At 41.8% G+C, this 15,970-nt stretch overlaps 2 protein-coding genes across 8 annotated transcripts in view; one reads left to right on the forward strand and one right to left on the reverse strand.

The window, feature by feature from the left end:
* The window catches only part of ANGPT2 (angiopoietin 2), a 58,732-nt gene extending 45,330 nt beyond the window's left edge, over positions 1 to 13,402 (reverse strand). For both annotated transcript variants that reach the window (XM_047855486.1, XM_047855485.1), the window contains exon 1: positions 12,719 to 13,402. In XM_047855486.1, the coding sequence (XP_047711442.1) occupies positions 12,719 to 13,003 (285 nt within the window). In that variant the 5' untranslated portion in view covers positions 13,004 to 13,402. The remainder of the gene's footprint in view (positions 1 to 12,718) is intronic.
* Positions 1 to 15,970, forward strand: part of MCPH1 (microcephalin 1) — a 276,612-nt gene that overhangs the window by 181,305 nt on the left and 79,337 nt on the right. The window lies entirely within an intron of this gene.

Genomic DNA, 15,970 nt, shown 5'->3' on the forward strand with positions numbered 1-15,970 from the left:
TGCGTGTGTGTCTTGTGATGCCAAAGGATGGCAGCTCCCGTGTGTGCTTACCCAACATCATATGGAGGTTTAAATCATCTGGGTTTTACCGTTCATATCAGTGTGGGTTCCAGTCCTGGGGCTGAAAAAGCAAAGTTCCGGAGGAGCTGGAACACTGCCGCTAATCACAGGCTCTGGAAGAAGACACACTAGGTCTGCAGCCTGGCATGGCTGGAGCCTAGCAGGTCGCTTCACATCTCAGTGCTCCCCCAGGGGTAAGACGGGAGCAAGAATATCTTCCCAAAGCAGTCTGCTCCCCATCGCTCCTGCTCCTCACGTTTGTTTTCACTTGTATTGGGTTGCTTGGGACATGACCTTCGTCTTCGGTCGGGTGTGGTGTCAGAATGGCAGGTGTTGGGGGAACCCTGGGGAGCCTGGCAGCTCTCCTGATCCACACACAAAGATGTGTCGATTTTTATTTAAATCTTTTGAAAATGTGTGTTATTGTGAGAAGCTCTAAAGTAAAGAAACTTGGTTGTGGTTTTGCCAGCTATGTAGCATCTGATACCACAGTGAGCCTGAGTTTCTTCTGTCAAGGAGGAAGAGAGTATCTCCCTTAAATGGGCTGTCACCACATCGTAAGTGCGACGCGTGCCCACTGCTGTGATCCTGGCGATCGGCAGACTGCCTCCTCTCTCATTTTCCAGCAACAACTACATAGCACCTCCAAATGGAAAAAGGACCTTTCTTTGTAGTGACCTCTACTGACTGCTGTCACATGAACAGTATTCTTTTCTCTTTTTTTTTTTTTTGCAAGAACTCTGTAGATGTCAAGCAAGTGAAAGTTGTTGGCATCACAGTAATGAGCCCAAAGCCCCCTTGTTTTTGAAGAGCTGAGTGAGTGGTGCTAGGTTATCTCCATGGCTGCTGTAGCTGACTTGTGTTGCTAATTTGGGATTTTGAATCACTTAAAACTGAAATGGATAGACAAAGGATTCCGGCTCTCTCTAAGAAAGGGTTGTTTATTCAACAAATATTTTCACTGTTATTTCTTTCTCATTCAGAGACCACTTGCTTGAATGGTAATGGCATTTCTGGGTGAAGAAGCGTAAAGGAAAGTAGCATTCTATACCTAAAAAGTAGAATTCTGTGTGTTGCAGCTGTAAAACCGGCATGGCTTGGGGCAGGCTCGTCATGTAGTAATAAATAAGTGATATGTATTAAACATTGTCCAATTAGAGGAAAAAGCACATATGGATTTATTGTGTGATAACCCAGAAGGGGACCATATTTGAAAACTTGGACAGTTAATTACACATTACAGACTCACTAATGGTTATTTGAAGGAATGGTATTCTGATTCATCGTGATCCTTTAACTTGTAACCTAATGAGCCCAGCCATCACTGCTTTTAAGAGCATTTTACAGTTATAGTTAGGTTAAATCAATTCTGTTTGGAAATTCCTGTTAGTAACACTTTAGTAAGTTAAAACTGGGTAAGTTTAAAAAAAATTTAGTGAATTTAACCATCTGTTTCTTAGTAACTAAAAATAATAAAGAATTTCAAGGGTGCCTGAGTGGCTCAGTCCAACTCTTAGTTTGGCTCAGGTCGTGATCTCACAGTTCGTGAGTTAGAGCCCCGAGTGGCTCTGAGCTGACAACATGGAGCCTGCTTGGGGTTCTCTCTCTCTCCCTCTCCCTCTCCCTCTCCCTCTCCCTCTCCCTGCCTCCCTCCCTCCCTCACTTGCCCCCCACCCCCATCTCTCTCTCTCTTTCTCAAAATAAATAAACTTAAAAAAATACAATAATAAGGAATTTTATACACATGCACCAAAGGTTAAGCATAGATAATTAGCTTGTGGTCAGAATTTGATTATTTGATGTTATTCAGCAAAATATCTTCTCTCTGGCAGCATTTTTGCACCAGAATTTCTCATCAAGAAGACCAGTTTGCTTAGGGAAGTTTTAAGCAACATCTGTATGTAATAATTTTCTAAGATTCCAAAGACTAGAGAATAGTTAACAAAACTCAAAGGAATATTCCAGTTATCTTCAGACTAATGTTTATAATTATTCAGCACATAACCAAGAATTGATAGTATCTGTTAATTCCACAAATCTAATGGCAGAGAAAATGCTTACAGGAGCCCAGAGGAAATGATACCTCTTAGGAATTTTGAATCTTTTTTACCCAGACACGTGGGTTGACTTGTTAACTCCAGAACACCTGCTCAGAAGGCAGTTTGCGACTGCCCTTTCATGTTCTTTAAGTTCCTGTCTTCTCCAAAAACAGAACATACAGAAGGGCAGCATTGCTTATAATGTATTGGAAGCTGGAGTGATAAAAAATATATTTAATAATAAAGTTTGACGGTTTCAGTGGGCCCGTAGCTTTATCTGGGAGCATGATGGAGCAGTTAGGTAGGGTGGTTGAGGAGAAGATGGTGTGGACAATTTCAGAGCAGGGTGTTTCTGGTGCGGCACTCAGCCGTGTGACCTAAAGACTCTTTACGTACGCACTTGCAGTGCTGCCCAGGTTGAAAGGATATTCGTTATCTTGCAAAGTGAAGATGCACGTCGAGGTATTCAACTCAAGGGTATAAAGTCAGACCATTTAATCTGATAAGAATGAGTGGAATTCTAATCTTTAGTATGAGATGTAGTACAGATCTTGTTAACGGTGTTTCTGGTACTGTTATTAAAATTAATTATAATCCCTGCAATAGTGTAACATCATTTTATTTGAAACACATAATCCCTAAAGTCCCTGCTGCAGGTAAGAAAACCTTATGTTTCTGAAGCTGCACAGTGGAGGTTTTGGCCAGTTAACTTAGTTGCATAAAGCAATGATCACGAAATAAATGCATCGTTAATCATGCCAAAAAAAAAAAAGAAGAAGAAGAAGAAGAAGAAGAAGGAAAAGTCATTTACTAAGTGAAAGAAGGTAGTGTGAAAGGGCTACACACTGCATCATTCCAACTGTATGACATTCTGGAAAAGACAGAACTGTAGGCACAGTAAAAAGATCAGTGTTTGCCAGAGATTTGAAGGGAGGGAGGGATGAACAGGTAGAGCACGGAGGGTTTTTAGGGCAGAGAGACTGTAGTGGTGGATACATTTGTCCAAACCTATGAATGTACAACACCAAGAATGAACCCAGATGTAAACTGTGGACTCTGGGTGATAATGGTGTGTTAATGCAAGTTCATCAGTTGTAACAAAGGTACTCTTTGGTGGGGGTCACTGATAATGGGGGAAGCTTTGAATGTATGTGGGGCAGGGGGTATTTGGGGAATCTCTGTACCTTCCTCTCAATTTTGCTGTGAACTTAAAACTGCTCTAAAAAAATAAGTCTTTTAAAGTCATTTACTACATATAAAGAGGAACAAATGAAATAATAAAAAACTGGCATTTTGTAGCTTCAGATTGAACTGGTTATATAGTTAATTAAACATGCAGGGAAGTGACTTCAAAGGCATGCTTGTCTAGGGGCACCTCTGTGGCTCAGTCAGTTAAGTGTCAGACTTGGGCTCAGGTCATGATCTCACGGTTCGTGAGTTTGAGCCCCACGTGAGGTTCTGTGCTGACAGTACAGAGTCCACTTCGGATTCTCTCTCTCTCTCTCTCTCTCTCTCTCTCTCTCTCTCTCTGCCCCTCGCCTGCTCTCTCTCTCTTTCTCTCTCAAAAATAAACATTTAAAATAAATAAATAAGGCATGCTTGTCTAATGATAATAGCATTGACTTCATGTGTAAACATGATTTATTTTATATTTAGATTTCTTTGCATCTAAATAGTTGCATCCACTATGCCTCTTCTTTTGGTATAAAATGCCTTTATTCCGGGGCACCTAGGTGGCTCCGTCGGTTAAGCAGCTGACTTCAGCTCAGGTCATGATCTCGCGGTCCGTGAGTTTGAGCCCCGCGTCGGGTTCTGTGCTGACAGCTCAGAGGCTGGAGCCTGTTTCAGATTCTGTGTCTCCCTCTCTCTGACCCTCCCCCGTTCATGCTCTGTCTCTCTCTGTCTCAAAAATAAATAAACGTTAAAAAAATAAAAATTAAAAAAATGCCTTTATTCCAAAATCAGGAGAACTTGAACGTGACATTCCCTTTGCTGTAGCTTGGCTGAATTTCTGGGGCTGGCTTGGGCCAGAAATGAAACCCCTGAAATTGTCTCATTTCTTTTTTTTTCTTTCCATCTCTTCCTTGTTGCTTCAGGATAGTGGGTCTTGAGGGCCTCAGAGGCTCCTCAGGGCAAGGGGAGATGGCGGCCTCCGTAGCCCTCTACCAGGTCTTGGAACAGAAAGACTGTCAGATTAACCGTCCTTTACAGAGTCCTACACAATTCAGTAGGTTATACTGAAGAGTATGGCCTTCTTGATGTGGATTCATGAAATTAGACCATTTCACCAGACATTTTTTTTTCCTCTTTGCTTTGAACCTAACTACCCAGATGTGCTTTTGGCTGCCACAGCAGAAATCTCTAGAGTGGAGTGTCTTGAGCCCAGTGCTTGGTATTAGTTAGTAACATCCAGAGGCTAATCCACAATTCAGATGTACCCTTCATTCCTGGAATTTGCGGGAACGATCATAATGAAGGTACTAATGCACATCCTGGAGTATGGAGTACTTAAGACAGGGAGCTGTGGATGTCACCAGGCTAATCACCAGATTAAGTCACCCTGCTGGAACAGCCCCCCTTACATGAAGACTATTAGTATGTGAACAAGTGATAATACGTTCTAGACAGAATGTGACAAAATTAAGAAATGGAGAGGTTGAATGCTTGCCTCCTTTTAAGACTTTATTAATATTCTCTACCTATAATAAATAACTATTATGAATATTCAGTTATAAAATGATGCACTCTCAAAGAAACTGGCTAAACATGATGAAATATTGTCTAAGATTTAGGTATCTTGATATCTTTTCCGTCAAAAATCACCATTGTCCGCGAAAAAAATGTGACATTATGTGTTAATAAATATCAGGTTATATTCTTAACATATATACTTAGTTTTCTTGATTGATGGTTTTTTAAAGATTAAATATTGAATGTGAATACTTTGTGGTGTTAAGTTGTCAGGTTAACGTGAAGATTCCCCAAGCAATTCACAGACTGGGAAAAGTTCCTCAAAGGGAGAATTGAAGCTGATTTTGGAGCAAAAGTAATTACCGGCCCATGCTCCCCCCAGGGCTGGTCCCACAGAGGTTTTAATTGGGTTCTAGTTCAATAATGAAGATAATGGTTGTGGCTCATTGAAGGAGGCAGGATGGTAAAAGGATTAGACCCACTCCTCAGGGGATTTTAATAGGGTTTCACATCTTCCATCAACTGGTGCGTGCCAAGATTAGGATAAGAAAGAAAGGTGGTTTCATGGGGAAATATCTAATTAAAATATTAATTTGAAGACAGCTGGTATACCTGCCTCAGAGTTCAGGTGGTGGAGGAGAGTTTGTCCCTTTTTTTTTTTTTTCCAACTGTACATTGAAACAGTCATTTTAATTCCAGTAAATGTTGAAACTTTTACTCTAGAACACTACCTGTGAAAATGATTTTTTACTGTTTTGATTACATCAAATCATTGAGCTTTATATTATTTTCTCATTTTAAACATCAATACCATGCCAACATCAAAGTATTTTTGGTTATACCTCTCTGTAGAATGCCAGGTGATTTTAAAATCAAACAGAGGACAGAGAAGCTCACACATTACTTTCCTGAGACTGAATTTTATATTTGTCTGAACTTCCAAGTGGTACTGTGAAATTCAGGAAGTCGCCTTCAGGCAACTTCTAGAAAAGGGTTGTTACCTTATGTACGGTATGTCAGATTCCACAGGATACTTTCTCTTGGTTATCATATAATTTGTGTTTACGTTTCTCATCTACGAAGTGGAATTTGGGGAAATTACTTCACACACAAGATATTCCCGATTGCTTTTTCTTTCCCCCCTTACTAGCTTTGACAGTATTCTTATATAGAAACAGTTACATCTCTTACCTGTAAACATTTGATAATGAGGCTGTCCGCTCAGTAGCCATCATGTGCCAAGCCTGCTGAAGTGCCCTGGTGTTACAGGGCTAAAGCATGCTCTGTGCCTGCCTGAGACGGGACTTCTAGGTGGAGGGAACTGATTGCATTGCCGACTTAGGGTATCAACCAAGTTATTTAACCTCTCAGACCTACTTTCTTTTTTATTTGTCATTTTAAAAAACCCACAAATTATCAAGTAGGTATAAGTTTATATAACACTACAATATATACAGCACTTTTAAAAATAATCATACATATCTAAGCGTCTGTATGCTTAGCTAAATATTAAGGATGGTCATTTCAGAATGATGGAAACTCTTGGCTTACTCGGTTTTCTGTAATAACCATGTATCACCTTGGCGACAAGGAAAAGGACCAACTAGAAGTAGTTTGAATTGATTTTCCTCCTATGAAACAGGTTTCAGTGGAATGACCGAACTGTGAACGCGGTGCCTCTGCGCTCGGGCACTCCTCCTCTCCTCCACGGGTTCCTTCTCTTCCCACTCCCTGGTTGCGTGTGCGCGCTTCACCACCTTCTGGCACACAGTCTGCCAGGAACGCCGCTGGCTAACGTAGCCCGTCCCCACCCGGGCGGGACCCTTAGTCACGGACTTCGCTTCACTGACGTACTCCGAGCCCCCAGAATGCTGCCTGGACACACGTAGGCTTCCAGTAAATATTTGCGGAGCAAACAAATGCCCGTTAATGACTCCTGCCCAGCAGGGGTGGCGGGGGGCAGAGTGGCATTCACTCAGTTACATTAGTGAACGAAGAAGTGAACTATATTCATATTCATTCCCACCTCTCTCAACAGTTTCCAGCCCCATGGAAAATACTGGGTTTTGTCCAAGGAGGGGATGTGCGTGCTTTTCCATGTTTGTTTTCCTCTCCAGGTAATCTGCACGAGACTTCCAAACTGCAGAGCACATTGATATTATCTTAACCCATGTTTATAAGTGATTAAAAAAATAGGATTCTATCTACCATGCCTGTGTTCTAGAGATAGTCTTGGGACAAAATGGGGTAAGGTGCAGAAAGTGCCTTAAAGTGACTCGGTGCTCCCTGGTAGCAGTCCCGTTAATATTACTACAGCTGCTTTAGTGATGAAAGTGTGACTGGAAAGTTGAGTGGCTCTTTTTGTATCAGAAGAATTCTAGAATAATTTAGGAGAAAAATCTTATTGTCGAGTTCATTCAAGTCACAGAAGGATGTAGTGGAAAGAGAGTACATATATAACTTCTTATTTTATGTTTAATAAAAAATAAATTATATTTTATAGGAATAGATGTATCTAATAAGCATACATATGTATATATTTATGATAAGAGAGACGATGGTTAGCAGAGTTGTTACTGTCATTAAGTAATACAGATATTCTGCAAGTTCTGAGCACCTGATTTGAAAAATGATGTCCATGATACATTGCATATACCCTCTTGATCTCAGTTCAGGAAATCCACAAAGGTTTGCCGGCCCTGGTGTCACTTGGAGGCCAGAATATGGAGCAGTATTAACTATCTTCTTTCTTTCAAAATGGTCATACAATAATAATGCCCTTTTCCTTATCTTGATTGAGCCCTCAAGGGTAGTCTCTCCCCCTGGCCTCTGTCTGCTCCCACCTCCCTCCCTCCCTCCCTCCCTCCCTCTCTCTCTCTCTCTCTCTCTCTCTCTCTCTCTCTCTCTCTCTCTCTCACACACACACACACACACACACACACACACACACACACACCTTTACTTCATATTCTCCTTTTCTCCTTTACCTCAGTCTTCCAAATTTTGCTCTTTTTCCCTAAATAAAATCTCTTTCTTTTAACCTCTTATCGCGTCATTTGTGAGCCAAAAAAGGTTTTGGATCATGCCACAGTGGTATGCCATTGTACACATTTTAAGAAGAAGGAAATTCCTGCCTTTTCATATTAAATTTGTTACAATAAAGGGCTGGTGTAAATCTCTAAGTGCTCATCTGGAGAAAGGGCTGAAGCTCAGGGAAAAGGAGAATTTACTTCCTATTTTCTACTGTTTTAATGGTTTGACTTGTTTATTTTACATTGCCCATATAGTACTTTCATATTTTCTTCAGTTATCCATATGGTGGTAGGGTTGATTGAAACTGGTTTTTTTTTCAATTATAAATATATAAAAGTTCAGTTACAGATTAAAATCGGCACTCTAGGCCAGCCTGAGCATATGAGCACCATTGATAAGGTCATTATTTTTTTTCAGATTCCTATACAGTAACTGACTTATAGATAAACTGTTGGATCACAATCTGTTTATAAACTGTAAAGAACTATGCTGTTAAACCAGTTTTCAAATTTTAACATGGAGACCTTCTGGATTATCTAGTGTCTGAACAGGAAGTAGGATATTATGGAAGTTGTGTACACAAGTCCATTTCCCACTTCTAGACTCTGTAGGCAAATAATCTTCTGTCCATAGAGTGGTACCTACATAGTTCATGCAGCATGTCAGAAGCCTTGTTTAATAAGCAGAGACTACTTGGGGTGCCTGGGTGGCTCAAGTCTGTTGAGTGTCCGACTTTGGCTCAGGTCATGATCTCACAGTTGGTGAGCTCAAGTCCTGCATCAGGCTCTGTACTGACAGCTCGAAGCCTGGAGCCTGGTAAGGATTCAGTGTCTCCCACTCTCTCTGCCCCTCCCCTACTCATGCTCGCTTTCTCCCTCCCTCCCTCCCTCCCTCCCTCCCTCTCTCTCTCTCTCTCTCCAAAATAAATAAACATTAAAAAATATTTTAAAAAATACAAGCAGAGACTACTTGACCATGGAAAGTAAATGCTATATATATATATATAACATATATGGTAAAAATTTAGTATATTTATATACTATACAAAGTGACCACGTATCGTACTGTATATCTTACATAATACATAGTAAACATTATATTATGCCTGCATTTCCCAAAGTTAAATATATTGTATTTCTCCTACCAGAGTGAAACTTTAATCATCTCTTCCTCCCTTACTATAATGACGTTAATATATAATTAAATAACAGTAATCATTTCCCTGCCTTCTTAAATAGAGGCTTCCTTCAGGTTACCTGCAGCCACAAAATTTACCTCTCCTACTGAACACAGTCCTGTTTCATGATTGGAAATACAACAGATAACAGCCCAGGAATGGTGGTCCTGCTCTGGTAGGGCAGGACACTGCTGGCTATGGGTATGGTAGGATTGTTTTTTTTCTTTGGTGAATCAAGCTCTGGTTTGTTTGTTTGTCTGTTTGTTTGAATACACAGCTAAGGAGTGTTTAGCAACCACACGTGATAACACACACACACACACACACACACTCTCCCCCTCAGGGATGGGAACAGGGTGGTCACCAACAGCTCTTCCCAGGGACAGCAACTTTGTGTTTTAGGAACTAAAGTGCATCATTTCCTATGCAGCCCCTGAAGCGCAACGATTCTCATTCCTTATTGAAAGGATCTATCACTATTGGCTTTAGAGAAAGAAACGGCCCTCAGTTCACGTGTACAGTGCTCGGCCTGTACTTCTCTCCTTAAAAAAAGAAAAAAAAATGACAGAGGAAATGTTTACATCGATTTAATAGGCATTAGCTTTATTTTTCAAAACATTGTGTTTGAAAGCACAATAGACTTTGCAGTTGTTTATAAATTGGAAGTATTCATCAGTGTGAAATAATTGTTTATTTCCTTTCCCTATTTCCTCTTATCGGAAAAAAAAATACATTCGGTCTCCAGGCAAGATAAAATCCACTTTGCTAAGTTATTTGTCAGTTTTTATAAAGTGAGTTTAATATCACTGGGGCAGAGGTTTAGGATAGTCGCAGGATTAGCAAGGGAATACGACATATAATGTTTTTTTAGGTCATTGGGTTGTATTTGGTAAACTATCTTATGCTTGTTTAACCACTGAGCAGAAAGTGAGCCCTCCCTGTATTGTTCCATTCATATTACTCCGCATTCATTCAGAAGTCTCACACTTCCTTTGCCTGGCACATTAAAGGGGCAGTGTGGCATCTTTTGATAATCTGCAAAACAGCTTTCCTAGTCCACGCTCCTGAGGCAAAGCTAACCACTGAGGAGATGAACTGCTAGTCATCTGTCCCGGAATTAACCAGAAACTTGGTGTCATTTTCATTCTTAACAACTTTTCTTAAAATCTAAAAGTTCCCCATCCCCACCCCCCCCCCCCCCCCCCGCCACATACCCTCTACTTTATAGTGTTGATCAGGGAGAAAAAGGAAATATGAAAACATTAAAAACACACACACACAAACAGCCCTAAAGGAAAGGAAACATGCAAAACAATGAAAAACAGAGGAATATGCTTTTTCTCTCCAGGATAATCTAGGAATACATGTTATAGACTGTGATGTTAAACCTTTAATCCTGTGGCTTTATCTATCTTCCCATTATATATTATTTTCTCCCTTATGAGAAAAGCAGTGATTATTATCACAGGTGACAAAACACAGAAATAAAAAACAAGCAGAGAGGTTACACTCAACCACTCTAAACAGGTTTCATATTTGCTTTCTTTGCTTTCATTCCCACACCAGAAGCCTGTGAACAGAGTGGGTGGGCACAAGCTGTCTTTCTCAGGTGCACATCCCCAAGATAGGACAGGTGAGCAGGTGCCGAGCTGATGAAAAGATAAACATTAAGTCATCCTCGGTGATATTTAGCTAGCTAGCTAGGGAAAGAATTCAGCAATGCCATTGTGCTACTGTTCAAATATTTACTACTTGAACCTGGAAAGGAAAAAAATGTTGCTGTCTTCATGTAGAATTTCTTGTCCCTTTCTTTCTTTAAACAGTGTTTCAAAGGTCTAAGAAGGCAGTTGTTTATCTTAGAAAGAAATATGAGCTTTGACTATGGAGTTTTCCAGGTATACTTACTGTGGGCTTCATTAAGCAAATGCAATTTAGCAATCTTGCATTTGGCAAAACATTCTTTTATGTTTCTTGACTGTTTATTTTAAGAGATGATTTACCAGCCGGGCAGATTAGAATGTTTACTGTGTATGATGTGTGTTTCATCCCTCACCGTGGCTCTTCGCCCTGGCGTAACCGCGGCGGATGTTGTGGATGTTCAGCATGGACATGACAGTTTGAGAAGAAATGGGAAGTCAGAGTGAGAAGATACTTAGGATATAGTCTGTCTTCCAAGTATTTGAACCTGTGCTGCCGTGTACTTTTTTTTTAAAGTGCATCAGTGAATGAACAGCTTACTTTATGCACATCTATGAATTACTGAGCATTTTAAAAGAGCATACCACAGGAACCTCGTTAGGAAAAGTGGGAAACCTATGGGAGAATTAGCCCAGAAGGGCCAGTGCCTTCAAAGACAATTAGTTATGAGTTGTGTATTATACAGCAGGCCTTTCGGATGAGTGTTTGTTGTTCTCTGTTTCTGGATTCAAGCGGCTCTCTGGTTGCAGTGAACTCAGAGCTGAGAGCACTCATTCATTCCGGCTTAGACTCAAGTAATAACTTGGTCGTTTCCTCTCTGAAGGTAGGACAGCTAATGAGAAACACAGATCTGGAGCCAAGATCTATTCTAAGATTAAGATAAAGTATCCTAACAGAAAGCTGATGGTGAAATGAAAGATTGAGAATTCTTTCTGGGGCAAAGTCTCGAACCAGGTGAAATCAGCTCATTAAATAGTACCTTCTCTACCGTGTAAGCGTTGTGACGTAATGTCATTGTAATATGTAACGAGTAACCTATTTATACAACTTGTTTAAGCCTCCTTTAGACTATATATGTATGGTCCATATCAAGAAAAATCTCAGGGTGACTTTGGGTTTTGTATAAACGGTGCCCACATTTACATGGGAAAATGATCACTTGGGAAAGAAAAAGTGAGTTTGCAATATCCTGTTTTGGTTCAACCCTCTATGAAAAGTCCGTGAAACTATATAGCATCATAGCCCTGAGAACATGACCATCTCGTCATGGCATTTGCTGCAGCAAAATGCCCTGCGCGCCTGTCCCACGTGGGGTGGAACTTCACAGCCTGCTGCTGGAGCTAAGGGGCTGGGTGCCCCAGACGCCTGAGGTTATGCCTACCCCATTCACCTAATGGCAAACCCTTCAGAGTCAAGCCCTCAGATTCTGAGAAATATTGAAGTCTGCTTTATTTAATTTCCTCTCATTTACCAAGAGTAACAATCTATTTTAGTAAATAAATTCAGGAAATTGGTAAAGCACTTTACTCCATCCGTTATGTATCAGTAATTAACATGATTGTCACGTTTTTCCTGGCTCCCGGGCTGCAGTCGCTTACGGCTTCCCTCTCATGCCTGCAACCAGTTTATAACATCCCTGGCAATGGGTGTTACTGAGTTTAAACCACTTACACAAACAACAGCCTACACGTTTTGCAGAGAAGTACACTTCCTCTCCTTTATTAAATAAAGATTCCTAACTCAGAGATTGTTCTCTGTTGATTCTGGCATTCTTCTCAGATAATCCTTTTCGCTTTTCACCCACGACTACTTTACACCCTGGGACAGAATAAAAGAAATGATAATTCATTCAAAGGTAGGAGTCACCATCTCTCCCCTGCGCTAATCAGTTGCCTGGGGTTTGTTGTTTGTCTCTTTTTCGGTTTTATGATTTTTTTTTCTTTTTTTTTTGGCCGTGAAAACTGAGCTGATCTTAATTAGCTTCCACCATTCACCAAATAAAAATGATTTTTTTTCCTACCTTCATTAGCCACTGAGTGTTGTTTTCCATGATGTTCTCCAGCACTTGTAGCCTCTGCACGGAGTCGTCATAATCTAGTGGTGAGTCCCTCTGTACAGCGCTGGACGCGTAGGAGCTAGTCGAGCGACAGTTGTCTGTCTCCGGCAGGAGGAAAGTGTAGGTGCAGGACCCCTGCTGAACCTGATACTGCCTTTTCCCCATGCTGTCCATGCCTCTCCGAAAGTTGTTATAGGCTGCGGCTAGGACAAGATCACAGCTCAAAGTAAAGAAAACAAGCTGCCACATTCTTTCTTTCTTTCGGGAGTAAAGCAGCAGTTCAGCAAACTGGAAGGCACATAGGAATCCCGCTCCTAAGCTGCCCTCTCAGAGGCAGGGCTCCGCTGCCATGGTGTAAGGTCCATCAGTGGGAGTCTCTTCCCTCCTTTTCTAGCAGGAACGTGATTGTTCACGCTGGTCTTCCCTCCCGTCCTGCAGTGAACTGTCAGATCGCAGTAGAAAGAATAACCCTGCTCACTCCTGAGGGCTGTCTTCCCCTTACAGATCAGAGTTAATGCTTCCTTGTTTCTCTTCCCTCAGGTTCTGGGTGTCAGGATCTGCATCAATCACTTTCCTTATAAGATAAGTTGATAAGAGCAGGCAGACATGTGTCGCGAGCTGCTCCGCCCTCCTGGCTTGCTTGTTATCTTCCTGTAGGGGGGTCACTAGCCAGGCAACAGGAAAAATCCGAGCATGTGTGTGCTGTCCAACCAGGGCTATATGCTGCAGAAACCCTCTGGGAAGCACGGATCAGCTACAGGACCCCTGGGTATTTTCAGAGGCACCACCCTAATTGAGTATTTCCTAGAGAGAGAAGTGGGTCTCTCATGTCTGAAACTGATTTCACAGTGCTAAGCTGGTAAAATATCTGGGGTAATAACTTTAAAGCACAATGAAAGTTCCTGTTTTTTCCTTTAGGAATAAAAATACTACAAATATGTCAGGACTTCGGTTTATTTTTGTTATTACAAACAAAGAGGAAGAAGAAGTCTCGCTCTTGTAAACGTTTTGCCTTTCCATAGGGAAAATAGTTTCGTTGGTCTTACTTGATTTTTGAACTCTTAGCTACATGTGCAGAATTTTCATTTGAAAACGGTTGGATGAGAAGATCTCGCTTTATTGGCTTGTGTTGGGGAAATCAGTTTCTGAGCTCTGACACTGAATCTTTTAAACAAAATATCCACTTCAGTCTTCAAACTAAAACATACTAGACAGATTAATGGTCCATCAGATTACAATACAGACAGAAATCAGAATTTCGGTTAAGATGCTGGTGAGAGAGGAACACAGACTTTTCCTGTTTTAGATCAGGTTTTGTTCAAATCCCGTTATTTTTTGTCATGTTTTTTTCCAGGACTGGTTCACTCAGCCCCACTCCGTATTGGACTCAGGCGAATCACCTCTCCTTTTTAATTGAGCTCTCCTGTCCTTGTGTGTAAAATTCAAGGGTTGCATTAGCTCCCAGGATTTTTCTATTTCAAGTCTATGGCTCTTTCAGTCCCCGGGGTGACTTCCTTTAATAACGTAAACTTAATACTTTAGGGATTAATGCTATGCTAACCAGCCAGAGCGCACATAGGGAAAAAACTCGGAATCTTTGCCCACGGTCTGTTTCTATCTCAGGATTTGTGCGCAGGATTTGTTCTCCCCGTTCAGTGGCAGCCTATCGGCACAGCGACCTGATGGACCCGTCTACCCACAAAAGTCTGTTTCCGTCTGTATCGTGCACGATCCGCTTTCAGAGCATTCCAGAATTACGTTTTTAATTCTTGGGTGCTTGTGAAATTTGTATGGTGAATTCTGTTTTCCTGGAATGTGTGTTTCCAAGAGACCTAAATAGACCTTTAAAAACAGCCCTCCTACGCACTGGCTGGCTCCCCCCACATTACTTCTAGAGCTGCGGTTCTTCACCTGAGGTCCATGGACACAATTAATGGGGTCCATGAACTTCGGTGACAAAAGCTGTGTCTTTATTCTTCACCAAACTCTACCTGAAGTAGCCTCTCCTTTAACTATGAATAGGTCATAAGCAACAGGGATCAATACCTGTGGCTTTTTCATCAATAGAAATCTTAGCTGTTCTAGTTACAGTATCTCAAGCTGTCAGCTCAGCACTACATTGTCACCAGACTCATCCCTGGATCTTGTTACTTAACATCCGAATAAAGTAGCACATGTCATTTCCTGAGAAGGGATTCCCAGACCTTCCAGAGGGTTCTGTCACTCGGGAAGGCTAGAACTCATGCCCCAGGAGGGTCTTATAGCAGAAGAGATGGTTTGAGTCCACCACGATTCTGGTACATGGTTTCCACTGAAGGAAGAAATTAAAGAAAATGTACCCATTCAGGCGACTGACTGTAGGGGGAAGCAGATAGTCTCTGAAGAGCCCTGTGTAAGAACCCTGATTCTCCCAGACCTGAAGCTAACCACTGCTGACTTCTCCAGGCCTCCGCTTTCTCACAAAACAAAGGGATTCTTTCGCTGTAGTGCCTTTGAGGATTAAAACGATACAGACTAGTAATATTATTTAGGACTAGTACTTCCGTATTTGCTGTTCATTGGAAATAAGTTGTTCCACTACTAACTATTACAGCTGTGTCATTCTCCCAACGTGAAGCAGAAACATCGGGCACACACTGCGTGTCCCCATTTGAAAAATCACTCATCTGTCTCCCAGGCAAGTAGGGTGGTTTAAAAAAGTAGCCACAGGAAGAGGTTGTACCCCAAGTACTTCTCGTTTGCTCGCTTGTGTCAGAGCACCTGCTCGTCAGGTGCTGGGGGTGGATGTTAATGCTCCAGAGCTGCAGAGACACAGCTAATAGGGTGAGGTAGACACCCATGAACGAATAGGGCCTGGCAGGAGGGACGGGGGCGGCAATCCGAAAGGGGGTGTGGCTGCTGCAGGGGCACTGGCCCCACAGGCGGTGGCACGGATCCCTCCTTGTCTGCCCCTTCCAGCTCAGAATGTGCGTTGAGCAGCTCTTGGTAGGTTCCCAAATGGGAATTATTACCGGAGAGTTGGGGGGAAGCTCTACATAGACCAGGAGACTGCAAACGTGGTGTAAAGGGGTCAGTGAGTAGTTCAGGCTCTGCGGGCGATCCTGCCTCCGCCACCACTTCTCAGCTCTGCCACGGTAGCGTGGAAGCCGCCGTGGACCATCCCTAGATGACAGAGCTTTATTCGTGCGCACCGAAATGTGAATTTCTTGTAATTTT

Source organism: Prionailurus viverrinus, chromosome B1, assembly GCF_022837055.1.
Source record: "Prionailurus viverrinus isolate Anna chromosome B1, UM_Priviv_1.0, whole genome shotgun sequence".
NCBI classification, from domain to species: domain Eukaryota; kingdom Metazoa; phylum Chordata; class Mammalia; order Carnivora; family Felidae; genus Prionailurus; species Prionailurus viverrinus.